The sequence below is a fragment of the Thunnus albacares genome, chromosome 3 (genome assembly GCF_914725855.1).
Source record: "Thunnus albacares chromosome 3, fThuAlb1.1, whole genome shotgun sequence".
NCBI lineage: Eukaryota > Metazoa > Chordata > Actinopteri > Scombriformes > Scombridae > Thunnus > Thunnus albacares.
In genome coordinates this window covers 18,592,084-18,619,978 of record NC_058108.1, presented here as the reverse complement: position 1 = coordinate 18,619,978, position 27,895 = coordinate 18,592,084, and the positions used below count along the sequence as shown (strand labels likewise).

The following is a 27,895-nucleotide window of genomic DNA, read 5'->3' as shown; positions in this document are numbered from 1 at the left end:
ATCCCTCCATTCATAAATGATGATTTCCCACACTGTGTCATACTGAATCTCTTTCCACTCTTTTATAGCAGAATGAGCATATGAGTCCACATTCTTGGTTTTAAAATACAATATACTGACAGGTATATTTGACAAAATATATATTCAAAGAAACAGCTTTCTTGTTCTTCCACTCCCTGCTTTTAATTATTCTATCCTTCACTACCATCAAAATTAATTTGAAACTCAGAGGAAGGGCCCCTGCTACAGAATGATCATATGCACTGACAGGAAACTGTAGTAGTAGTTATTGATGACCACATGGTGTCAGTGTTGCATATTGGACAAAGGGAAATATGGATTGCGGGACTTTTTGACATTTTGAGTCCTTCACCGTAATCTTTGCAGCAGTTAAGACCTCTGAAGCATTTTCTGATAAGTGTAAGTCCAAATTGCCCTCTGCATTTGAAGCGGGAACCAGTTAAAAATTCACATTTCAAAGATAACGCTGATGGATTGTGCCACATTTTAGTGATATTCCAGAATTAAATTCTAGTCTGCACAGCTGCAAAATGGAGGGATAATGGTTCTGTTGGGCATGTTTAAAAATTTAATTTGACAGTTCATTTTTGACCTTGGAAACAACAACAATTTCCACTCAAGGACACTAACTCGCTTATTCTAGAGCTTCCTACTGTCACATGGTCTTCATCAGCAGAAGAAGTTGTCACGGAACCTTGTTTGAAGATCTATAGTCAAAAGCTCCTGGACAAGAGAGTAAGCGGAGCTTTAATGGAGATTGTTTTGTCAACAGTTACAATATTTGGTGCCACTTTTTAACTAGGGCGCCCTTTATAAAGGCTTTATAAGTTGTAATTAATGGCTTTTGCCAGTAATTAACAATTAATTTACTAATATTTTATAGATTCACAACTTTGAAGCCATCACGTCTTCAGGTTATAAAGGTTAGTAATGTCATTAATATAGCGTATAGGGTTTCTCAATTTGTAATAAGCCATCAGCAAAACCTAGTCAGTCATCTGTAATAATAAATGTTAATAAATCTTAAATTAAGTCTGCAGTTGTAAATGTAAATAAATTGTTAATAAATGGTTTCGTCCAGAGACCATTTCCAGAGGGTAATTGGTCAAATGATCTTCTTGATGAAATAAAGGAGTAAAAAGACAAAGCAAATTTCATGTTGGAGGATATTCCACAACCTGGCAACCCTAAAGTTGTTCTGGAGTATAACTGATTTAAAAAGCATAAGAAACTGATTTTGTCCAAAAGTGTCACTGCCTCTGTGTGCTGAATAGCTGGCTGTCTCAAACTGATATTTCTGAAGATTGCATTCACTCACAAATACTTTGTTTGGAGTTGCTAAGAGTCCCAACTATTGTTAATCTCGCAGTTACTGTCTGAAATAGAGTCTTCAAAAGGTTAACAGACACACGAGTGTTTGAAGTTTTTAATGTCAAAGTCAAACTTTTACATGATTCATCTTCATACCAAACCATTTGTCGACAGGTCCTCTTCTTCCTCGTCATAGCAAATGCAATTAGTTCATTATGTAATTACAGGAAGGGAGCAGCAAAAACAGAGCGAGCCCCCGTAATAAAATAAAACAAAGAAGAGGAAAATAAAAATAACAGTTTTTTTCTTTTTTTTTCTCAAGTGCAGATTTGAAGACCTTAAGCATGCCATTGTCTGTTATGGTTTCCAGTTTCTGTTCTACAGTGTAGTTTTATCTGTACATGGCTATAAGGGTAACAGCACGAGGGGGGATGACAGGTACATGGTGTCCACTGAAGTGTCTTTTAAAAATGTCTTGATTGGTTGGTGATAGATCCCAGATGTTATGCTCCTCTCTGTCTGTCTCCCCTCACTGTTTTGCAGTAGATTGAAACATATTCATGTTTAAACGTGCAGTATAAAAAGAAGATACACACCCACATTGATTCATGTACAGCAAGTTCCCTTAATTCCGGATTGGAGGGTTTGAAAGGTGCCATAATGAAACTGCCATAAAACAGCAGTTTGAAGAAATATCTGCCACTTTGAGGAGGCAGGGCTGTGTCAAGAGTCTCTTTCCAAAACTCACAAACTGGACCTTAGTTCCTTATGACCTTTCAGGCATCCAAGAGATCAAGACCCACTTATCTCAACTCTTTCTCCCAGAGAATGAGCATGTGTCCGTCTGTGTCTTGGTGTATGAATCCCTGCAGGATGTTACTATTGTTTTCACTAATTCAACATGAACGCTCCATGAACAGAATAGCTCCATATGTTGGGCCTTGAGATTCATTTCATCCACCGCACAGTTCATCAACAACAGAGCTCAGTAAACAGCCATGTTAGGGATTTGGGGGTAATGAAGGCTCTGGGAGTAAGTAGATCAGTGGGTTAAAACAAGCTAAAGGTGTCAGTCACAGAATTGTGAAGTTGAAGGTATATACAGGTATACAAAGTGTAGTCACGCACATAGAATACACCCATTTTTCACCCTAATTACCATTGTAAAATAAACAATCATCATGGTACTTACTACTTTACTGTTGCTGCACATCTTTCAGTGAGGAGACAGTCAAGCAACATGTGTGGGTGTGTGTGTGGCCACATAAAAACCACAAGTAGTTAGTTGGTAGGTTAAGCATTGTTGCACATCTTACCTGAGTGTTGCTCTTGAGTCTAACTATGCAGTACAATAATCTATGAATTAAACTGCAGTACATCCTTAACAACCATGTCTCCTCTGCTTCATCTGATCCAAAACAACCAGAAAAATGAAGAGACAGACTTACTGGCAATTTTCAGTGTTACATTCGCCTAGCCAGACATTAATGAGATCAGCACAGATCAAGGGAGGAGAAGAGAGAAGAAAGGGAACTCATTAAGACCACAGGGACGACCTAACCCTATTATCCCTATCACACCACTGAACCACACACTGATGATGGGAATTAAGATGTGCTGGCCTCGATCCACACCCACTCTTCAGCCCAGTGCAGCAGAGTGTGTCTGGAGTCGTGCAGTAGCTGCTGGGAAGGACGAATGTGAGGGAGTCTGTTATCTGCGCGATTCAGCACAGCAGTATGGGCGTGTTCAGGTCGGCACTGTGCGGTGAAAAAGGGTTGCAGCAGAACTCTGAGCTCACACTTACATTGTGTTCTTTTTTGTTGCAGCCTGCGGGACCGTCCGTGCCAACTCAAGGCTCTGGAAACTGAGAGAGAGGCCCAAGGTTACCCCAAACTCTCTCCATGATAAGGAAGGAACAGTTTAATCCACTGAAGCTAACTCCCTTGCTGCCATCATTATCTCCATTTCCCTATATGCACATATATATGTGTATATATATATATATATATACACATATAGGTACTACAGATGTATCCAAATAGGCGTGGTATCCAAAAAAGGCGTGTGGTTTAAAAAAGAGAGAAAAAAAGTTAGCATTATCTTTCTTTCATGCAGAGTCCTTTTTTCTTTTCTTTTTTTTTTCTTACAGAAATTTGGTTTTTCTATGAGTCCTACTTACAGTATGCAGAATATCTCATATTCCCACATTGTCTATCATTACATACAGTAGATTCCCTTTAATGTAGCCCCACACATCAGTCAGAGAGATGAGTAATTATTTAAATACATTTCATGTTTAAATATTGGCTGGAGGGGATCAGGCAAAATGCTACAGCTAATTCAATGAGAGGCAATATGTTAAAATTATGATTAAGAGCACATACACACATAGTGCATATCAACTGCGCACATCTTAATGTGGGTTTGTGTTCCTACTTATGTTCTAATATGCTTTATGTATGTGTGTGTGTTTGTGTTTGTGTGTGTGCTTAATGTTTCTGTATGAAAGGTAATGCAAGTTATTATATACTATATGTTACATGGCCACTGAATCATGTCATAAACTGTGGCCCTATGCATGTTCACATTCTGTAAAAGCACTGTATGAGTTTGTGTTTACATGCTTGGAGGTTTTGTGTGTGCATGCCTGTATGTGTGTGTGCATGTGTGTGTGAAAGAACATTTATGATACATGAACACTGTAAGGATACCGTAGGTTAGCAGAGATCTCAGCACCTCAGTCTATTCTGAAATGCTGAGAGACAACACTGCTGTTTTATCAAACACACATATATACATACAGACCGGGTGTGAAGGCAAAAAATAATAAACATATACTTTCACACACGCAGGAATACTGTGGCACCACTGACACTCTATGAGAACTTTGTATTCTGAATGGTTACATTTGATTATTGTAAAAAAAAATCTATCTTTTCACATTGTTGCAGTTTGTTCGGAATCCTTTATGTTTTGAAGAACAATACCTGATTTTTGAGATCAGCATTTTTTTTTCTATCTTGTAACTGTACAGTGACCATACTTTTGTTGGTACTTTGATACTCTGTTTATGACTTGTTAAATTTCTCACGGGATTTGCAGGTTGATTGGTTAATATCCCCGTCTTGTGTTACGATAGAGTTGATTAGGCATTACAAAGTTTCATTGGCTTGAATTAAATCCAAATAGCTCAATTAAAGACCCGTTACTTCTTTTCATGTTTTGACTGGATAAAACCTTGGTGGTTTTACAGCAGATGGTTCTCCAGTTGAGTCCAAATCTTGCTTGCTGTAGCCTCAGTGAAAGTTTTTCTTTGCGCCAAGACATTTATAGCATCAGGATTTACTCAGTCTTAATCTCTTTCTTCTTCACACACATTCCTCTGTGCCAGAGGGTCAGGCATGCATTGGATTCAGGTAAAAAGAAGAGGAGATGAAGTTGTCCTCCTCTACATGGACATAATAGGATCTTTGCCTGTAGGCAGCTTTTACTAATAGTTAAAAAAAGATAATTTTTTTTTAGAAAGTACTCCTGGCCAGAGCTCTCCAAAGAGTCGATCCATCACTTGCTTAAGTTTAAGTGCCTATAAATATTAGTCAGAATCCAGAAGTTCCAAATTGATACATGATTTTCGGAAAACATCTTTTCTGACATTTTCACATCTTCACAGATTTAAAAGGCCTTCCAAACTGATGACTTGCCAGTACAGTCTTCACCCTCCCTCTTTATTCAGAAAAGGGAATGGTGTGGTGATTGTTCCATTGCAAGGCTGTCACAGGTAGACCTCGCGGCGTGACAACGTGAGGCAGGACGTGGTCTTGTAGTCCCCTCCTGTCCGCGTCAGTGGTATGACCTCAGGTGGGTTCTGGCCTTCTCCTCCTTCCTCCTCTTGCTGGCGCCTCCCAAAGCCTGCACTGCTGAATGTGTCATAGGATGCTGAAGTCATCTTGCGGTTCAGAAGGTTACGGTTGTGATCGCCCATGTTCCTGTTGCGGTCTCCACTACCCAGGGTGCCGAGAGGATCGCCGTTGGCTAAGGGTAGTCTTTGACCTTCTCCGCTGATGACCACCCCTGGTTCTGAGCTCCCTGCACTGCCGGCGCTTTCGCTGTCACTCTCGTGGTCGTTACCACGGAGATTGTTGTTGTCGTCTCCTGGGGTGAAGGTGGAGAGCCGTGGGGGGTCACTGCCGTGGCGCTGGCGCTGGCGAGGCGATGGGCGGACAGGCATCCAACAGGTGTCAGAGTGGCCAAACTCATCACATTCCCTGGTACACTTTCCTGTCAGAGCTACATCTGGCAGCTGTCTGGCATCTGGACACAGGAAAGAGACAAAACATGGAATTGAGGGGTGAGATGAAAGGACAATTGAGAAGAAAGGGCAGATGGATAAAAGAGTACAACACGAGAGAAGAGATGAATATTACGTGAGGAAGACAGGAGAAAGAAAAATGCGGGCAAAAATAATAAGAGAGAGCACAGGGCTTGAAGAAAGAAAGGCAAAAAAAAGCTGTGAGAGCAAAATGAAAAATTGCTGACTTCAAAAGAATCCCAGCTGTGCTCAGCATTACATTTAAGGTGAAAGGTGAGGTCAAACCAAACAACTAGCAAGGCCAAAGAGAATATCATTATCAGACAATGACAAATCTAAATCATTTTACATGCAAGGAAAAGATTAAGTTACATATCGGCCCTATTATATCCCATGAGTGAGGGTTCAAGAGGTTAGTGAGGCCACCAGAGACTGGTTAATGTCCTACAGGGTCAAGTGTCAAAGGTTATGGATATTATCTATGTAAACCAGTCATTTATGAATCAATACTGACATAATGTTAAATGGAGACAGGAATTATAATGATGATAGATGAGGTAAATGTGACTTTCCTGCCAATTACAGAAGCTGTGCACTTGTCATGTTATAGCTGGTTAAAGGTAAAGGAATACATCCCATACACATCTAATTAAAAACAATACATTCATTCGCTGTTTGATATTCACTGTACTCAAATGAAACACAAGAAATTAAATATTTCTGTTGTATTCTGAAAATGAATTCCAGCTTTGTAGTTTACGTACAGAAGTGGCAGTAAATTCATGTGAAACCAAAAAAGCAATAATTATATAGTATAATTACAACCAACAAAATGAACTGTCTGTTCAATTCCTCTCTCCATTTGACCATGACGAAAACTTATTGAACTCCCCTAAATCCTCAAGATTTCAGATGTCGCTGTGAAAGTGGCATTTAACTGGAAGCACATTTACAGTCTCAGAAGTACAGTCAGTCACCAAGGTCATAGTGAACTTCATGCTTTACCACTGTTAGCTCTGGCATGACCACATGGAGAAAAAAAGAAAAAACTGAGAAAAGAAAACCTTTTTTTGCTTCTCTCCATCCTTGACAAAGAGTCAGTAGAAAAAGGTGAAAACACAATTTTGTTGGTGAAAGGAAAGATTTGGGCTGCCGACTGACAGCAAGGCCACAGATGAGCCTCTGGCACACATTAGCTTTTTTGAAAAAAGCACTTCACATAACACACACAGGCTTTCATACAAACATATGAGCAGCACACACACACACACACACACACACACACACACACACACAAACAATTTCTTTATTCTATACAACGCACTCCTTTCATGAGAAGAGAGAAAAAGACTTGTGAGACCTTGACAGCAGGTCAAGGTTTCAATAGAAGTGTTTGTCAGTGTGTGTGTGTGTGTGTGTGTGTGTGTGTGTGTGTGTGTGTGTGTGCGCCTGCGTGTGTAATCAAAACATGTGTAAGCCTTTCACAGAATACAGGACATATAGCCTTGAGAGACAAAATATGTAAGCAAATATATCTGGGAACCTCCTGACTGCAATTCTGAACGAGTTCAATAAATGAATGAACACAACATATGTATGTGTGTGTGTGTATGTGCATGCGGTTGTTCTGACCATTCTCCACATGCTCCTCCTCCCCCACACTGCCTTCCGGTGTGGTCCGCTCGTAGCCTTCCTCAGGCAGCGGCAGGGCTCCCAGTCGCGGCCCTGATGAACTCTTGCTGCTTGGTGTCTCCGAGTCCTCCATGCCACTGTCATAGCAACCGCCATCCTGGGGTTGGCTGACTACGGAGAAGGTCACCCGGCGAAGGGTCCCCTGCAGGGAATGTACACACACAATATGGGATTAATCATCCACGATTCCTAATCTGAGATTCTAAATCTGGGGATTAGACTGGTGGGCAGGGGTCTGCAAAGACATATTGAGATTATCTGATCATGTTCGCCTTGATTATGGGCTTAGCTACTACAATGCTGGGTAATAGTCATCAACCAATCACAGCGGCCTTTCAAAGTTTTTGGTTGGGTTTTAATCCCAGTTTAGATTAATGCTGCTGGACGTTGCTGATGTTTACAATCCTCTGGCCTGCTCAGGGACACTTATTTTTCATCAGGAATGGCGCCCAGTTGTAGCAGCTGGGTAATATATAGTCCATTCTAAAAACCCCTTACTTGGTGCTCTGTTTAAATAAGTTTATTTTATTATTTTTCTTATTTTCAATAAATGCCACGTAAAAAAAAGATATTTAAAAAATTGTCTGTGTATCTAAAGCCTGATATATCTTATTCTTCTGTGCAATAGACCCCCTTTGTTGTCCATTAAAAACACATCAGTGAGCCACACTGTTGCACTGCAACACATCCTTATAATTAAATGACAGTTTAGGCCTAAAATTTAGCTGGCAAAAAACAACCTATAGTTATGTTTACGCTATCTAGCAGTCGTAGTAATGCACTCTACCACGACCCATAGGATCGTAACATGAAAAAAAAAAAAATATTCTGACAACGCTGTGGTTCAGGTTTGGTTGAGTTTAGGCACAAAAACCATTTGGTTAGGATTGGGAAAAGATCATGGTTTTGGTTAAAATGATAACTTGAAACATGGTTTATACTTAAAGTTATGCAACCTTTGTTGTCGTGTTTAAAAAAATGGTTGGAAACATGGCGAGGTTGGAAACATGACACTTGCGGTTTGAAATGGGAAGCGAACAGTGGTCTCCTGCAGCAAAGTCCACTTTTTGCCATCTAACTATCTAGCCACCCAGCCATCCATCTAACCCTCCTCCTCCTTATAAGGCAAAATCATCTTATCAAGTCACCTTATATTGATTTCATCTTCACTGCGTCACTTCCCTGGGTCATTACTCCAGACACCAGATGGCGTAAATTTAACTATAGGTTGTATTTTGCTGACCTGAATTTTAGACCTATACTGTCGTTTTTCTTGTGAGGACGGGCTGTATGCTGTGTTACAACATTTCTTCATTAAGATGAACATGGACACTGTAGTTTATTTTAAGTCAGTCCCACCAACACGGTCCTGCTGTGTATGCAGGATAGTTATGCATACAAAAATACACTAGCACACTAGATGTATACTAATCCGCAGTAGAAAATAGCCCCCAACAAATGAACTATTTACTCCTGTTTGAGGAACATTTGCTACAATGCTCAGCTGTTTTCTGAAATTATTTAGTGTTCGGCACTAATGGGCTTTGGGCTGAGAGCCACAGACAGGCTGGGGAATCTGGAAACTATTGAGAGATGGATTACCGCATTTGTTGGTTTTGCTCTTTTCATGGGATTTGTGGACAATAACAGAAATATAGAATATCACCGGCCTTATCTTTTAAAGATTGTTTAAGTCCCCTTCCACTCAGAAATGTGTTTTAATTATTGTTCCTTCAGCTGGATGTTTGAGCTTCATTGTGCAGACTGATATATGTGCAGAGTTTTCAAATTCATCTGCTGAGAGTAGAAAGTTTCTCTGTGGTCACTGAAATCTGAGTTTAAAGTGTGTACCTACAAGCATGATTTGTGACATCACAACTAGTTAGATCCAGTTGTGGTCCAGTAAGCAACTTACACAAGTGTGATGTGGAAACCTGAAGCCCCCATTGCACAAATTCTGTATTATTCAATGAGGGAGAAGGAGAAGATGTCATTTCAACAATTTTAATGAGGTAAAACCATATCAGACACAAATTATTATTTCAAGCAGTGTATTTTTATATATCTTGAAACATGTCTGAAGTGGATCTTTTTGAATTTTCTTTTGTTGCCAAGACTTGCAACTAGAATAAAGATTAACAAATAAATAATAAAGCCTTTATTATTAGAATTTAAAATGCAAGCATGAGGCTTTCAATACCAGGCTGCTCTAGCAGTACATCTACCACCAGTGACAAATCTCCCAATCCTGCAGTGGAAGTGGTGGTGATTCAGTAGCGAATCACATCATTCACTCAAACTGAGCATCACACCTGCTGTGATTTCAACACACAAATCACCCCGGTCTAGTTAGCAGACCAGTTTTCACTTTGGAGAGGGAAAAAAAAGACGGTAATAAGTCCATGCTGAGAGAATATCAGAGAGAGTTAAATGACTCCGTCTGGCCTCAAGGGATCACTCTGCACCAGGAAGCCCATTTCTATACAACACCCCTCATATTTCTTCTCACACTCATTTATCTGCTCGGAAAATTACAAGCCTTTCAATTTAGATCTGCTTTGAAACATGTGGCGTATACAGAAGAAGTGAGAGAACAGAGGGAAGACACAGATTAGGGCGGAAAAACTTCAGCTCAGAACGTCGCTTCAAGATAATCTTGAGGGAAACTGATGGACGGCTGGGATAAAAAGCCTGAGTGGCACTGATTCACCTTTTATTCCAAACACAGAAAGAAAAGGGAACATTTGAACATTTCACCTAATGAACATGCAAGACGCATCTAAATTAATTAAGGAGAAGGGGGAAATTAATGGAGCACTTATTTCTTCAGCCATTTCTCAGCAACATTTAGATGAAAGAGGGATGCAAGAGAGTTACTACAACAGCAGGGATGGTAAGCACAGGCAAGACTGAGGAAGAGGAAGAGTCTAATGAAAAAGCAGCAGTTCTTGAAATTTCAGTGGCTTCATCTTAACTCTCCACAGAGAGAAATGTATTTTTAGAGCACTAGCTTAGATGAAGCAGTTCAACCTCTTTTCCGCTTGTTAAGACAAGGGGCAATGGCAAAGAGAGGGAGTTGAAAATTGAAAAAATAAGAGGCTGAGTATAGAGCCAGAGAGGGCATGGGTTTTTGTTTTGTTAACTGTGTGATCTCATCATAATAAGTTTGTTTTTCAGATCAGAGGTGTCGACATCACTTTCTTGATTTAACATGCTGTCAAAACTGTTTTCTAAGGATCATAGAATAATAATAACTCAACATCATGGCAGATACTTTTTTTCCTGATAACAGAATAATTATTTCATGATATTAATGATGCAAAAAGATAATTATTTTTTTGTTGCAGGGGAGCAAGAGGAACAGTTTCTCTACACACATTTCCTCTCCAGCCTTCCGTTCAGAGAAGAAAAATAAAACAGCAAGAAAATAAGATTACTGAGGGTTTGGAATTACTATTAGTCCCAGTTTGTGCCTCTTATGTATCACCATTACATTCAAGTCACAGAGCTAAGCAATTTTACCCAGTGATCTTTGAAAAACCCAAAAGGTCATTTAACAACATGTATGGCTGTTCTGAAGGTACTTCCATAATACTCAAAGATTCTTCATACTGTCTGGATGAAAAGATATTTTTGGCACAACAAAATTTTTTTTAACCTGTTTCCCAAGTTGCGCCTTTTCCCCCCATAATCCAAACAAAGATGGTAGCCAGAAAGGACCAAAAACCAGCAGGAAAAAACAAATCCAAAGCAAATCAACACACACACAGAAAAAAGATATACATTATATATTATCAGTTATAGGCAAGCCAAGTTTACTTATATAGCACATTTCATACTTAAGTGCTTTACAAAATGTGAAAGAATATAAGAACAAGAATAAGAACAATCAAAATGAAAACAAGACAAACAGAGGCAAGTAAATATAGAACAGTAAAATACTTTAGTAAAATTAATAGAAATGCATAAAATGTGCTACAAAGTAAAGGAACATTAAAAAAGCAGCATAGAGGATAAAAATGATTAAGTGCAGCCTTAAAATTCAATTAAACACAATGGCAAACAGATGTGTCTTCAGTTTAGATGTAACACTAGTCAGCATTGTCTGTAGTCTGAGATCTTTGGGTAGAGTTTGTTCCAGATGTGAGCAGCATACAAGGTAAAAGCAGCTTTAACATGTTTATGAACCACAATTAGATCAGAACCAGCTGACCTCTGGAAGGTTCATACTGTATGAAGTCATAGTAGTATATATATAATATTTTATGTTGTCATACAAAATAACATGCTGATATAATGTGTGTGTTTTATAAAAAGAGCAAGGTTGGGTAGGAAATATAGTTGCAACTTGAGAAATGTGTGAAGAATCATTTTTATTGTGTAACAGACAATATTTGTTCCGCCTGGTGGCTAGATTTATGTTTAAAGATTTTGGAAATACCTTCAGAGCAGTGGTAAATGTTATTAAATACCCTTCTGGGTTTTTCAAAGATAGCCGGGTATTTATCTATCTGAGAAACAGATGCTTAAGCTCTGTGACTCAAATATAATGGTAATACATGAGAGGCACAAACAACTGGAGTTTGGATTACTAAATGAATGCAGAAATCCAGCCGTGACTTGATTGACAGAGAGGAGTGAGTAACCACTATTGGAGGACCAGTGCGGGTTGCTCTGTGTGTGTGTGTGTGTGTGTGCGTGTGTGTGTGTGTGTTTTCTATTACAGAATTCATCTGTTCAGCCATGATTCCATCTAATTCAATTTCTCTCTAACCCTCTTTCTGGCCAGAGCTGCCCCCTTTCATTCTTTCATCCCGATAATTTTATTTTCTGTTGCTCTATCCTTCCCCTCTCTCAGCTGATCCTGCAATCAACTCTGCTTTTCACAGCTGTAACTCTCCCTCCTTTCTCTGTCCCTCCCTCTCACTTCCTCCATCCCTTCTTCTCTTTGCCAGTCAGCTTTATGATGTGACGATCGATGATGTGTCCTTGACCTCGTTATGAGTCCCTCTCCTCTTCCCCACAGAAGGCTTTATTGACCCATAACTCCTCTACACTCCCTAAACCCCTTTTCCCTCTCTTTCTCTCATCCTCCGGCTTCTCTAACTCAAAAGTCTTTCACTCATTGACAAATGTCTCCTCTATTCTTCCGCCAAATCTTTTTAGCATTTTAGCATCTTTTAGTCATTGAATTCTAATAATTGTACACTCTACACATTCTGTCTTTTCTCACCTTGCTTCTTATCATTGCTGTCTCACTTTTCCCCTCCAAATTCAACTTTAAACTCTTTCACTCATACTTCTGCTACTCCCCAAACATTCTGCCATTCTTCTTACAGTTTTTCACAGATGTCACCTGCTCATACCTTAAATTGATGTTTTTTTTAATTTCCTTTCTGCTTTACCTGCTTTCTACATTTTTCTAAAAAAACCCCTCTCTGTACTCAAGTATCCCTTCACCTTGAGTCCCAAACCACAAAGCATGTTTATGTGTGAGCACGCAAGCTTTCTATTATTTGGCAGAGCGGTTGCAATTAATACAAATGACTAAATATCTCAAATATCTGCTGAACGTCCACACACATTCAGATTTGTGAATATGCACATTCACATGCGGATGAATTGGCTAAGGTCCAGTGTGGCCTATGAATTCATGCCTGATGGAATATTCATTGAGTTTGACAGAGGACATAAAAAACCTTCCCCTTAATCTGACATGGGCCATTACAGTTCAATATTGACATGGGAGCCTCACTTATCTGCACGTTGAGTGTGTTTGAGTGGGTGTGTGAATTTGTTTGTGTGCATGTATTGCAACTGTACTGTACAAGTATATGAGTATCTTGATACAGTATGGGAGTTATTGTGAAGTTATTTCTGGCAGATCTTTGTGAATCAAACAGAGGTATGATGGGTCTGAACTCAGAATAAACTCAACCATTTGAAACTTACAGCTCTGAAGGAGCTGTAGAAAAGAAATGTTCCTAATATAGCTTTCATTTCAGGCCAAGAGTGTATTGCTGTACTCGTGTGTGTGTGTGCATATGCATATGCTTATGAGTGAGACTTCACACCTTTATGTTTGTGTTTAATTTGCTGTGTGTGAGTGTGAGACTTTTCAAAGCCTGCAAGATGTGTTATGTCAGCCTGTGAGAATACACGTGTGTGTGTGTGTTTGTCTGGGGCGTGAGGATGCGCATGTGTGTGTGTGAGCACAGGTTGGCTCAGTCATCAAGGTAATTAGTGTGTAAACCTCCTCGCTGTCGGTTCAAAGAGAATTAACGAGCTCTAGTTAATTAACAGTCGCCCTCTCTACTCGTTACGTGTCTGCATATTCAACACATGTGAGCTTGTGTGTGTATGTGCAACATCTGCACATCTGACTGTTTGTGAGTGTGTGTTTGTGTTTGTCAATGCCCTGCTACACTCTGGTCTGCATAATGAATTGACAGGATGCGGCTTATGCATAAACCAAAACTACAAATATGGTTGTAGGACTAGAGCCACATTTCCCTTTGGCTCTCTACACATTCTCATTTATGTTTGACATCATCTAGGTACGGAGGAGAGCTACAGTGTAACGGCTGATTCTATTATTTATTAGTTTGTTACATGCACAGCATATTGTTTAGTTCCTCTTTCCTTTGTTTAGTTAGAAGTATTTTAGGTATAGCAAAACTCAGATTGGATATCAAATTCCCACCGCTGCGAAATATTTGTTCATCCATCCACGTTGCATGCAAACAGAGTAAGGATGTCATGCATAATCCAGAGCTGACCACAGTGCATAGACCTATTGTAGATAAACAACTACATACACTTGATTGTAAAGATTCAGAACACAAAGTAAAAATAAGAATGAATGTATAATTAATATAATTAATTATCTGCACAAAATATAATTAAGGTCTTATGACTGATATAGCTTATTTAAGGTTGATAACCAATATTTTTAAGATCAATATCCACTAGCAGCGTGTGAAATTATTGATAGAGGCTGTTCAATAATTATAATTTGACTAAACAGCTTTTAGATCTTAATTGCATTAAATATGTGTTTTCTTGCCTGATTGCTTTTGTTTATTAAAAATGTCACAGTGTGGCAGCAGAGATTTATATGTTTTAATGTCTGAGAATGAGTGATAATATTTTTCCAATATTTCACAAATACTTATCAGCTCTGCTGCTTTTTTTTGCAAGACTGATGACACATTAACCAGCACCACAAGTGATAGATTCTGTTTTCATCTTTCTTTACCCAACATCCCACTCCCTCTTTCTCTCTGTGTTGCTGCATGTTTACATTTGCTCAAAACAATAAGCAACAGCAGGTAGAAAAGATAGTCTTTTTTCTGCGTGATTGTTATGTTTTTGTGTGGAAGCAGGCAGACGTTGGACAGTTTTATGAGCCAAGTGTCAATCAAGCAGACATCCTGTTTGTAATCGCTCCCTCCAGATACCTGATATTTTCCTAATGTTGATTGAAGGGTACAACTTTGTGCGCTAATTTCCTTGCCAGTTGTCCTTCACTGGTGATTTCAACCTGTGGATGCAGACTTTTTGATGCTAGTATCTACCGTTTTAAATGTGATGATTTTCAACACCAGAAATTGGATTGTGTGATCCTCATGGGGTACTGAAAGTCTCAATTAAAAGCCAGATTTATGAAATTCTTTAAGTGGCTTAGCAGTTCTAGAGGATGGGATGACCTATTCAGCTTTTGAATGGTTAGAGAAATGCTGGCATTAAAACATAAAATATAGTCTAATTGCTTAATTAATCTACAAAACACCCAACTTAATAAGAGAATAAATGTTTGCAGAATATTTTGGCAGCGCTTTCAGGAAACATCCCCACCATACTAGACAAGCAGATATCTGGTATTCAATGTAAAATCAATATAACAGTCTAATATCACTTATCAAAATATGTCACCTCATCCTGTTTCTCATAATTTGACTGCTTATTTACTACGTATAAATAACTGAGCTGATAAAATGTCAGTCTTCTGCTTATTACAGCTATAACCGTGATACGTAAGGTGATATTGCATTATGCTACCAAAGCACACAATGAAAACTAATATGCTTCCGTTGACACCACATGGGTATGGTCCAGACTTCATATCTGGAATGCTGATCAGTCAAAGTGACCTTTGCTTCTTTTCTCTCGCTTTGCCGCCGTTTAGAAATCATGTTGTGCTAATGTTGCCAGCAAATATGTATCTGCTCTTACTTTTAGAGTGGAGTAAGTGTTGGAATTAATAAGTGAACTCGACGACTGCAAGTTTATATAAATCAAAAAATTACTGAAATGTAATTAATTTGTATTGACAGTTTTTGTATTCAAATATTGCATAATTAACACATTCACATGGCATGTCGAGATGATTGTGTGGAGTAACAATATGGATCAATGCACATTAATATCAACAGTAATTTATATATTCAAAGTGACATGTCAACTGTATGTGGCTCCACTGATGACATGTTTCATTACCTCCATTCAATTCAATGCTTAAGTTTCGTTGCCATTCTTTACTGTTGTTTTCTACCGTTTTAATTATGTTGCCATATATATTCTCTTATCCACTGCAGATGTCTTGATTTATCATTTTAAGTTTTCATGTTACAAGCGCCTTAAGTGCGAAATTTGCTGGTGAAATATCACATGAATATTTTAGGTGTTTTTATCTCATCAATTAGTATTAACATCTTGCCTAAACACTTCTTTGTCTTCACCTTTGTGTTTTATCACCGTGCTGATGAATAAAACAAGTGCAAAACTAACTACTTTGAGTAAGCGACTGAGGTGACTGGTCAGATTTCACTTAACATTTCCCCCAACAAATCTCTGAAATGTTTTTTAGAAAATCTTTTGAAACCTTCTGCTGTCGACTGTTATGCATCAAAGGCAGCGAGGAGGAGAAACAGTGAAACTTGCTGACAGAAAGCATCTTGCAGAGGCTGTGTGAACAGGATAGATGTGTTAACTATTCGTTTGACAATGATATATTTACACTGGTTATTTAAATATAGAACTGTTCTAAAATTGTATTCAAGACCGGTTGCTGTAACGGAGTGATGTATGCAGTGTTGGAATGCAGTTTCCTGAGGCTATACTGAAAAGAGCAGACATCATGTTTACACAGTGTACCCATTAGGTCAAGCAGACAAGTAAAGACAAGTGTCGAGAGAGATGTGTTGAGAGACCAAGTGAGAGAGAGCCAACAACAGATGATAAAATAAAACAACTGATAAATGGGTGAATGACCAAAAGAATGAAGCCAAAGAAAGGACCAATAGGCTGTTAACCAGCATCTGTGGCAGAGTAAAATGTAAAAAAAAAAAACAGAAAGAGCCTGCTAAACTCTATATGACCACAGACTGAAGTAGAAATGGAGAGACAAAGAATGCTATTTAGGGGAGAGACGGTGGACTGTTGTGGTATTTGTAGAATGTAGAAAATGATTTGGAACAGGTTGAAACTCAACTCGGGGAGGGGATGAAGCAGTATGAACGGCATTTCTTCAGCTGTTGATGAGCCAAGATGCCTTGTTACCACAACACACACACACACTTACCCAGCTTCAATGCTGATAGTGTAAATCCACACATTAGGCACAACTGCTTGCTTATGCTCACACTTGCAGGTGTGCACATACACACATACTCACATTTATAACTATGCAGCATGTATGTTGCAATGGGACCACCTCTGCAGTAAGAGCAATCCTCCCTTCACCATGCTTCTGCCCTCCGCTTTCCCTTATTTTTCCCCCCTCCCATATTTCTTAGCTCCTTCTCACCCTTCGTTCACTCTCCCCTCTCTCATTTCCCCTTTCTCTGCTTTCCCCTTTCATCCCCCTCTTTCTGCAGCCCACCTGTCTTCTTCTCCCCCTCGCTTCTCTCTTCTGTCTTTCCTCTGTCTCAGCCTCTCTCTCCATTGCTCCCTCTAGAAGCAGGTGATGTAGAAGGGTGCGCAGCAGTATCTGACTATCAGGCCTGACTCTGTGAGAGGAATGATAATCACTGTGCTGCACTGCAGAGAGAGAAAGAAGAGAGGGAGCGAGGGAGAGACAGGCAGAGAGGGAGGGAGGGAGGGAGAGGGGGCATGAGGTAGAGGAAAAGGGGGGCAAGTGCGGCAGCAGAAAAGAGGGGGCAAAATAAAGTGGGGAGGGGAGTAAATGAGAAGAGGAGGGAGAAGAGGAGAGTGGGACAAAGAGGAAAAGAGGGAGGGGAAGACAAAGAAAAAGAAATAAAAGGAAAGAAAGAAAGAATGAACGAATTAAAAAGAAAGAAAGAAAGAAAGAAAGAAAGAGTGAAAAAGGAGGATTATTGAGCACTGCTTTAGTAACATATACCTACAATATGTCATGCTCCCTCTTTCCCCTCACACAAACAGCTCCTCCACCCCCACATCTTTTCCCTGCTACATATACACTCCTGCACACACACACACACACACACACACGCACACACACACACACACACACACACACACACACACACACACACACACACACACACACACACACACAAACACACACACACACACACTTCTAACAACACCACCCCTATCACCACAATAGCTTGTAGTACAGCAGCCCGTGGTATGAGGGAGAGCCTTAGCCTTGTGTCAGAACGCCAGAGAACATTAACTGCAGCAGCGAGGTCATCTGATCGGCACTATGCGGTCCCCCCCTCTCTCTACTCCTCTTCACACTGCTGCAGTCTGCTGTCGGCCCCCTTGTGGTCACCACAAGAACAACCAGCCACGCTGTCTACTAGCACGCCTGTCCCGTTATACAGTTTTTGTAGCATACTATGTATGTATGTGATTTGCTGAAGCTCGCTGGCCATAAATTACTTTCTCTTTCTGGGGGCAACTGAAGCCAAATCCTGTAGCCAGTCATTATTAACAGCCCTAACTATTTACAACAGTAACTAGTTAGTGTGTGGGTGTGTGTTTTGATTGTAGGTGTATAGATTGGTGTAGAGAGAGACAGAAAGAGAGATCGCTTCACTGCATGCGGGTCTACTGCATTGCCATCCACCACAGCTTTGTTACCATCAAGCTGTCCACTCTGGCATTGAGCTTTCTCCCTTCTCCCTGTCTCCATCTGGGCTCTCCACCCTGCAGATACACATTGAAAATCACTGACTCTATTCACAGTGTTGGGCCTTTGAAATGTTTATCCTTTTGTGCAGCCGTGGCTGTCTATAGGGGAAAAACAAAAACAGAAACAAAAGCTCATAGAGTGAGATGTGAAGCGAGGCTTACCGGACAAATGCCCACGACTCAGATTAGCTCCTTTGTTGGCGTGTGTGTGTGTGTGTGTGTGTGTGTGTGCTTGCGATGTTCATCGCTTTCCACTGCTAGTCCCTAAAACAGTCATCTCTTATAATATCCATGACAGCGGTCATTGTTAAGAAAGATGCAAACAGGATGGTGGTGTACAACTGGCCTTCTGTGTGCACGCGTGAGTAAGAGAGACCATACATATGTATGCCTGCTATTTAGATGGCATTTACTACCCATTCTGTGTGTATGTGTGTATGTGTGTGTGGATCATTAGACTAATAGTATGTGTGTTGGGAGCAGACTTTTCCCACCCACTGCTATTGTCCATTAAGGTTGACCAGAGGAAAGTGAACAATGGCTTCACTGTGGGGGCCAGTGTATGAAGGAGTAAAAGTGAGGATGAGGCTAAAGATATGTAGTCTACACACAAGGCTGGCAGACACGTGCGCACGCACGCGCACACACACACACACACACACACACACACAAACACAACCTCCCTGTTGAGAGTGATTAGGAGTGCTGCTGTGAACAATAGACAGAGTCAATAAAGGACCTCAGAGACATCCGGATACAAGAGCAAGGTCTCTATCCCCCCCCCCCCCCCCCCCCCCCCCCCCCCTCCACCTCCACTCCCTCCCCCATGTTCTCCACATCCTTGTACACCCTCTCCTCTTTCTATATGCCATTGTTTTTTATCTCCACCAAAACTACTCTTTCCCCTCCACTTTCCAAACTATTTCATTTATCATATCTGACCCTGCTCGCTCTATATCTTTCTCATTTTCTCTCTCTCTTTCTCTCATGAACTCTGTCTCCTTTCTGGTGCTCCCGTCTTTTGTAAAATGGGCGGATGGGTTGAGTTGACAGACTCTGACACGGCGGAGCGCCACAGCAAACTGAAATCCATCCTGTCAGTTTAGAATCAGTGTCACTCATTTTACAAGGTTAAAGATAGCTTTGCCTAATGTGCTGTCAGATACGAACAAACATGTACAACACATAGGCCTCACTAAACATAAAAAATCACAAGCAGTACAAGCACATACGTAAGCTGTAAAGTACAGAGATGCGCACACAGACTCACACATGGATGCTCTGCACTCCAGGAGAAGACCGTGTTAACTCGCCCACCTACATATAAATGTGACCTAAAATAGTAATACAGCATATCTGAGTATTGGGTTATTAGATATTTCTGAGTGTGTGTGTGCGTGTATGTGTGTGACTGAACCCCATCTCAGCCCTATCACCCCCGTGACAGACACAGTGCCACAGAAATGTCTTGGGGCGCCTCGTCCAATGCCTTGACAATAGTCTCAGTGTGTGTGAGTGACAGAGAGTAGCTTGGGGACACAGAGGGGGCGTTATACTGGGTAGACGACGCGTATGCACGCACAGGCACGCACACACATACACACATACACATGCACACATAAGCAGACACGCATACACATTAAAGAGGGAAGACAGTGCACTCTTTCTCTCCCTCTGCGCAATTCCTCATTCCCTCTCTCCCTGACGCAGAGAGACTCAATCATTCTCTCACACTCTGTCTCCTTTGACGCAGAGGAAAAACATAAAACAACTGCTCCCTCACTCTCACTCTCTTTCAGTGTGCGTGTGTGTGTGAGTGCGTGTGTGCGTGCCTGTGCGTGCGTGCATGAACGCAGACTGTATAATTAATATGGCTTTCATTTTCTTTGAGCTATGAAGTATGCTTTTGGTATGCAAACAGACTTCTTGCATGTGAGTGTGTGTATGTGTGTGTGTGCTGTTTGAGTGCAGAGTCAGGCCATTGAGTGGAAGGAGAAGGAAGGAGGAGTGTTAATGAGAAAGCAGGGGAGAATCCAACCTGTTCCCATCGATAACCCCACACCACACTTCAAGCATGTACGTACATTGGCTGCAGTTTTACAATCCCCTTTGAAAATTATGGTTCAGCATTAGGGTTGAGAAATGACTTCAGTGAATTCATATCCAGCAGAGTTTCAGAGAGCTGAGCCTTTGCTGAGGAGTCGGCCTGATTATTATGCGACTCCTGGCATTAAAAAAATGTTTAAAAATGCAAATTATTCCACAGCTACTGCAGTAAGATAGTTAAGCTACAGTTGAAAAAAATAATGTTTATGGCACACAAAAACTACAGGTATATAGTGCACTAATTATACTCTGTAAATATATTGGTTCACTCTACAGTATACTAATATATGTCTACTTCAGCTGATAGCCTGGGCTTACAGTGCATCATTTAGGGATAACAGGGTGAAAGAAATGTGCAAATATACAATATATACAAATATACAAAAATATTGCCATGTTTGCAATCTTTGTAATTGACTTTTTATGTGAGTTCATGTGAAGACATAAAGAGTCAATTATTAGTCAGTCTATCTATATATCTATATTAGTCAGTCAGTCTATAAAATGTCAAAAAATAGTGAAAGACGGGTATGCCCGTTAGCCTAATGGTTAACATGCATACCTCATAACCATAACTGCATAGCTTACAACAGATGTTGTACCCGTCTCTCTAACCGTTTCCTGTCTCACTCCACTTTCAAACTGCCAAATAAAGAAAAACGCCCATTAAAATTTCCAAAACTCCAAATCAGATTGCTTATTTTATCAGACCAACAGCCCCAAACCCCAAGATATTCAATTTATAGTCATAGAAGACCATGAAAACCAGAAAATCTTTACATTTGAGAAGCTGAAGAAGACAGAGATTTTTTTTGGTATTTTGATTAAAAAATTACTTTAAGAAATATAATTGAGTATCTAAATTGTTGCCTGTTGAGTCTGTGTTGATCAGGTAATTGATTAATCGGCTAATCACTCTAAAAAAAAACAAACAAAAAAAAAACTGCACTTATTACCTTGTTACTCTGCTGTGAAAACCATGTGTGTCCAAAATGTGGGTTTTTCATGGACTAAGCTATGAGAACTATGTATTACTGAGATAATCAAATTTTCCTTTATTTGAAAAACCTTAGAAGATCCACAGCCCCTCTATATAATATTTGCATGACTTCACGTATGTACTAAAAAGCTAAAACTTTGAATCAAGTCCTTTGCACATGAAAGTACACTAGCTAATGTCTATACAAGTTAGGACGTGTTGCGTGTAAATTGGTTTCCTAACAATCCACATCTCAGACTCACATTCTACATAAAGCCCCATATGGGAGTACGGAATGAATTATTAAAACATTCATAATGATCATATGAGAGTAACATCACTTTGTAAAAGTCACGCAGAGCCATTTTCCTGCAGCAGCGGCTCAACATGCACATGAAAAAAACACCAGGTTCTTTGATATTCAATTAGTAGTTTAGTCAGTAATTTTAAATTCAACGTTTGATCACCCTTGAAACTTCACTTGCCGCTGCTGCTACTACTGCTTTGTGGTTGAGATTTACTGAAAATGTGGCCAACCATGGTGAGCACGCTTGACTTTTGCCTTTTAGAAAATTCAGGAAAAAAAACAAAACAAAAAAAAAGGGGTAAAAAAGAAAAAGCCATGGAGAGCGTGCTGAGGTGAAATCATTGATTCAACATATTTTTGATGGAAGGCTCCCTGCAACGGCTCTGCTGGATTTAAAAGGGCCGTCGTCAGCAAAGGCCGGCATTAAGAAACACTCTTGCACATCAAATTCTAATCAAAGCCTGCTCTTTTTAACAGCCGTGAAAGCTTTCATGTTAACACGACACCGCGACCAAAGCTTTATTCACGCTTTTAAAAGAGACTGACCGGTCAATGAGCATGTGTGTGTGCCTGCGTCTGACAATACAGCATATCTGTGTCAACACACTCGATCCTCACTTCTCATCTTACCGCTGATACTGTGTGTGACTCCCACAATCATGCATAATTTGTTTGTGATCCCCACTTACACTGTGTATGCCTGTGTGAGTGAGTGAGTGTGTGTGTTTGTGTGTGTGTGTGTGTATGTATGCATGCACACAGGGATGCATATATTTTCCAAGCCATCTCAGGCTGTTGGCTCAGATGTGAACATTTTTTTATCCAGCCAATAAGAGGTTGCCCATTTCATCCCCATGGAAACCTGCTTGCGGCCCTAATTGGCAGATAGATTTGCATGACTTTGATTACAATATTTTTGTGCGCTTGTGTTTAAGTTTGTGTGTTATGTCTGTGGATCTGAGTAATGCTCCGTAAGAGTGTGTTGTTTTGTTTTTGTTGGTTTCATTTCCATTTTTTCTCAAGTGCTGTTAGTTGCTATCTTCATAATATCTCTATTTGTGAAACAGGAGAACAGAGCCTCTTAAATAATGCATGTCTGACTTGTACCTGTGCAGTGTTGACCCATTAAGAACCAGCTTTACTGTAATGCTGTGCAATTACTGTGCTGTATGAGGGCCGAGCCACTGATTCAGAATGCAGATGAATTCATCAAAGTTCACTTTGTTTTGGTTAGGGAGTGTCTGCATGAAGACAGTTAAAAGATCATGTCATCTTACATATTATGGATGATGGTGGTGGTTAAAGTTATTCATTTGTAATATCCACAAGTGAGATTTAAAAGTGGTGTGGTGTGAGTGTGCGATTATGTAGTCTGAGAGAGTACGTGTGTGTCAAACAGGTCAAACTATTTTAATGCATCTGTTTGAAGGCACCGAGGGGGATTTCTCTCCACTGGCTTGACCTGCTAGTTCTTGTAGTTCAGCTCTACCTGTCTGTGTGTGTGTGCATACGTAAGTGTATGTGCATGTATATGTGGGTGTCTCTTAGCTGGTCTATTTTCCGACATCAACAGGGAAGTGGGGTTGAACAAGAATCAAAAACACAAACGTGTACACGCATACAAATGTGCACACATACAATGAGAGAGGTTTGGGTCAGTGGTATAATATGGAACATTGCTGCAGGCAGAGGCCTGCCCACTCAGATTTATGTAACTTCAATAGGGCAGGTAGAAAGCTCCCATTTTCTCTCTCTCTATCCTTCTCTCTCTCTCTCTCTCTCTCTCACACACACACACACACGCACGCGCACACACACACACACTAAAATAGCCCGAAGAGTCTGATCTAGCTTTACTCATGGAGTGGAGCTCCCTCCCCTCCTCTCCTGTCTTCTTCTAACCCTAGACCCACATACCTCATTTCTATCTTTTTCAGTCCATCTCCTCCTTCTCTACATTCTCTCCATCAGCTTCTCACCCCTAGGCGATACCTTAGAACGCATTTTCATTTTTGTAGCTTCACATCTCCCCCACCAAACTCTCAAAACCCTAACCCTTTCTCCCTAAACACTACCCACTCCCTTCTTAAGACATGGGCACTGAGCAACATTTCCTTTTCTCTTCTTCCACTCATTTTCTGCCTCTTCCTCTCCCCCTTTCTCTTCCTCTATCTCCATCTTGATCTTTCGATTTATCTATCTTCCACCAACAATTCTAAAACAGATGGCTACACTTAGCCCGGGGCAAAAACATTGGCTTTGGACTACAGCACTACCAGGGCCAGTCTTTCGCACTCACGCAAGATCTAATAAGCTGATATCCGGTGAGAAATGTGCTCTGATGCGCCAGTGGCAAAAATGCATAAACCATATTGCACAGTACAGATATTCACACTTTAGGCTTGTTCCTTGGTAGCATGCTTAATTTTATCCAATCAGAAAAATGAAAAGCAAATGTAAAGCTGACTTTAACTGCTGTCTAAAAACAGAAGGAGGAGGGGGAGAGGGAAAGCGAGAGGGTTGTTAAGAGCCATTTGTAAAATTTAAAGAAACTATTAAGTGTTATTAAAAAAAAAACTTTGGAACCACTAAAAACATGTTTTGAAAAAATGGAGATGGAGAGTGATGAAAAGAGATGAAACCACTTAGGGAGAACAGAGAGATCAATCAGAGGGAAGACAGACGGAGGAGTGTGTGTGTGTGTGTGTTTGTGTTTATGTGTGTGTGTGTGTGTGTGTGTGTGTGTGTGTGTTGGGGGTGGGGGGTGGATTGGGGATGGAGGGTTGGAAAGAGACACATTTTTATTGGATGAGTTACAGAGCACTGAGTTCAGAAGCAGACAGTGCAGGAGAGCAGTCTATGGAATAGTCAATGATTCATAATGATGTGCTTGGAAATAGATTTTTATTCTTGTCATCTTAGTTTTGTAAGTTTGTGCATTTAACCTCCCGAAGCAGACAATCACGCCCACTTCACGCATTGATTGGCTGGGAGTGCAAAGGTGTGAAGTTAGGCAGGATTTATCCTTCAAGCTCTCTTTTTTTTTAGTCTTCACACAACTACAAACATCACTTTTTCTGTGTACCACTGAGTAAAAACATAAAAACCATGAAAGCCTTTTAGAAGAGACTGCAAAACACAACATTATTTCTATTCAACCATACGGAACCCTTTAGAAGTGGACAGAAAAACTGTAATTATTGTACCTCAGATTGTAAGATTAAGCTCAAAGCCATGGAACAGAAAAATACACAAGAATACAGAAGACAGTTTGCAGGCAGAAACGTAAACTTATATATACAAACTTTCCAAAACAGAGTTTTACAGAGTTACAAAACGAAGATGACAGCTATAAAACTCAATTTTCAAGCAAACTTTTAGAAATAATTTAATATTCAATAGTAGTCTAACAAAAAGAAACTGATAATGTTATGACAACAATCTGGCTGGAAAGGTAAAAAGTTTAAGTCGCTTAAGTTCACGTCACTTGAATTTGATTCAGTTCGAGTTGACTCAGTCCAAATCGATTCCATACCACTTGAATTATTCAATTGAGCTGAGTTGGGCTTAGTCCAATTCAGTTCAATTCAAAAATCCATTCAAGTCAATTTAATTCATACCAACTCAATACCACTTAATGCACTGAAGATTCTTTTGTGTAGGTGGATAAAACCAGTCACAGGGCTACTAAGCTGTCTAGAATCCCTGTCTACTGTGAGAAAGAAAGCTTTTGTTTAGCAATATTGGGTAAAATTGCTCAACCCACAGACAGCCATTAAGGTAATGCTGGAAGGCAGATGAGCTGAATGCAGAGCTGTACAATGCAGAGCGGAGTCTTCAAGAAGCAAATAAAAGGAAGCATCTCAGCGAGGGGCTTGCTATGTAGGTCTTTGTGTGTGCTCGAGTGTGCGTGCGTGTGTGTCAGGGAGTTAAAAGAGTGTGTGTTTGTAAGCCTCTACATAGCAAGGATGTGTGTGATTCTAGGAGACAGAGTGTGCCCGGGCTTGTGCTTGTGATTCCATCCAGAGGGAATGGAAGAAGAAACTGATGTAAGAACCAGAAAACTTTTCTCCCCCGCTCGTGTGTCATCATATTTTTATCAGAGTTCGTCTGCTCACGGTGAAAAGTGTATATGCATCAGGATCTGGGAGGGTGTGTAATTATGTGCTATTATGTACACATAAGAGCGTGTTTCAGTGGGCACGTCTGCGTGTGTTAAAATCACACGTCTGACGGTGTTGGCTGCGTGTGCCCCTGCCTCAGCTTGTTGGTGTGTATGTGCATGTGTGTGTGTGTGTGTGTGTGAGTGTGGGAATGACATTCCCACATTCCCGTCATTTCACAGAGAGCTTGAAACAAAGGCTGAAGGGAGGAGTTGTTAACACAGTAACATTATCAGCTGAACAGCTTGTCTGTATTATCTCGTGTGGTAAACAGCCAAGACAGACAGGGGACTTCCAATCACATTCCAGCTCTGGATGACCTTGATGTGTGCGGAAACAGACAATTTCTCTCCCTCTGCCTCCTGCAATCTCATTCTGTATGATTTTCTCCTTGCTTTGTCTTTCTATATTTGTCCTGATGTCCTGAGCTTGCACACAGAACAAACACACACATCTTTGATTTTTTGTGAGGACCATCCATGGACTTTCATTCCATGACTCCTTCACCCTTTACCTCAATATATGTCCCCTTACCTTTCCCTACACTGATTTTCACTCTGATCTTAACTCAAAACATTTAAAGGAGAAAGGATGAGCAAAATGCCCCTTTTATTGTCTCATCTTCATATCCCACTGAGGACATTTGGACTTAGATGTCTAAATGGTGACACTTGGTGAGAGCAGCACATCAGCAGCACAGTGTCAGTCCTCCACCAGTTTCTATACCTGGTGCGTTCAGCCACAGCACTGTTGTGCAAACAGAAAGGTGTTGACAGGGCTCACAGCCCAATACACAATCAATGGCCCTGTTCATACCTGGCATTAAAATGTATCTTGGGTGATCCGATTGCAAGTGGACAGCTCTAAGTATAGGTGTGAATGCACTCAAGAGGTATTGCAGACGCACTGAGATCTGATCGCTCAGACCACGTTCGGAGGTGGTCTGGGCCACATATGGCTACATTCTTTTAGCAGAGTGTATGCAAATGTGTCCTGGGCCACATTGAAGGTCCTCTGCGTAAGTGGGGAGAGAGCTCAAGCTAGCTGAGAGCACCAGTGAGACAGAGAGAGAGCAGCGGTGGTCGAGCGAGCTAGAGAGTGAATGAAGTGCAAGCAGTAGCAGCGAGAAAGCCGATGAATGAGAGGAATAAAATCTTATTTTCTGATTGTTTCATGGCTGTTACAAATAAACACGATCACATTCCTACACTGCACCTCTGCAGTGTTGTGCAGAGGTGCGCTGCAACACCTGATTTGGTCTGAATACAGCCTTAGAGCTGTTCACTTGTGATCGGATCACCCAAGACGCATGTTTATGTCAGGTGTGAACAGGGCCAATGTTCCCACCAAACGACCACCCTGCTTCCAAGTGAACTCTGGAGTGGTTTCTTTGTGATGTAAATGCAAAGGGGGCCAACCACAGGATTCTGTGAAAGTGGATATGTGACATCAGTAAGAATGAAACAAAACAGGGTTATAAGATTTGTCTGCTGATCATGGTAAATGTGGGGATTTTTTTCTCCACCTTTTTTAATTAAAATGTGGTAAAACTTAATACTTTCAGACAGATGAGGTCCACTTGCTCTCTTAACTACAGATGCTCATAACCAAATATTACTTTGTGGGTCCTTGAATCACCAGAGAAGCCACAAGTTGCAGTGAAATGCAGCAAGACTTGTGGTTAGTTACAAGAATACATTTTGTTTTGTTTTTCTCTAGAAGGTCCAAATAATACTATAGGATGGCAGGCCACCAAAACTCTAATGAACAAAGAACCATCACTCAGTGTGGTTTCATGTTCACAGTTTGTAAAAAGTCAGTGTGAACATGAAGTGGAACGAGTGTATCATGTTTTTACTTCGTCTAGACCAGTGGAACTGAAC

At 40.5% G+C, this 27,895-nt stretch overlaps 1 protein-coding gene across 1 annotated transcript in view; it reads right to left on the bottom strand.

Moving 5' to 3' along the window:
- Positions 1 to 1,433: 1,433 nt before the first annotated feature.
- Positions 1,434 to 27,895, bottom strand: part of pcdh7a (protocadherin 7a) — a 41,700-nt gene continuing 15,238 nt past the window's right edge. Inside the window, exons 4-5 of the mRNA XM_044346777.1 lie at positions 7,277 to 7,478; positions 1,434 to 5,646 (exon numbers count right to left, since the gene is read on the bottom strand). Coding sequence (XP_044202712.1) covers positions 5,108 to 5,646; positions 7,277 to 7,478 — 741 coding nt within the window. The 3' untranslated portion in view covers positions 1,434 to 5,107. The remainder of the gene's footprint in view (positions 5,647 to 7,276; positions 7,479 to 27,895) is intronic.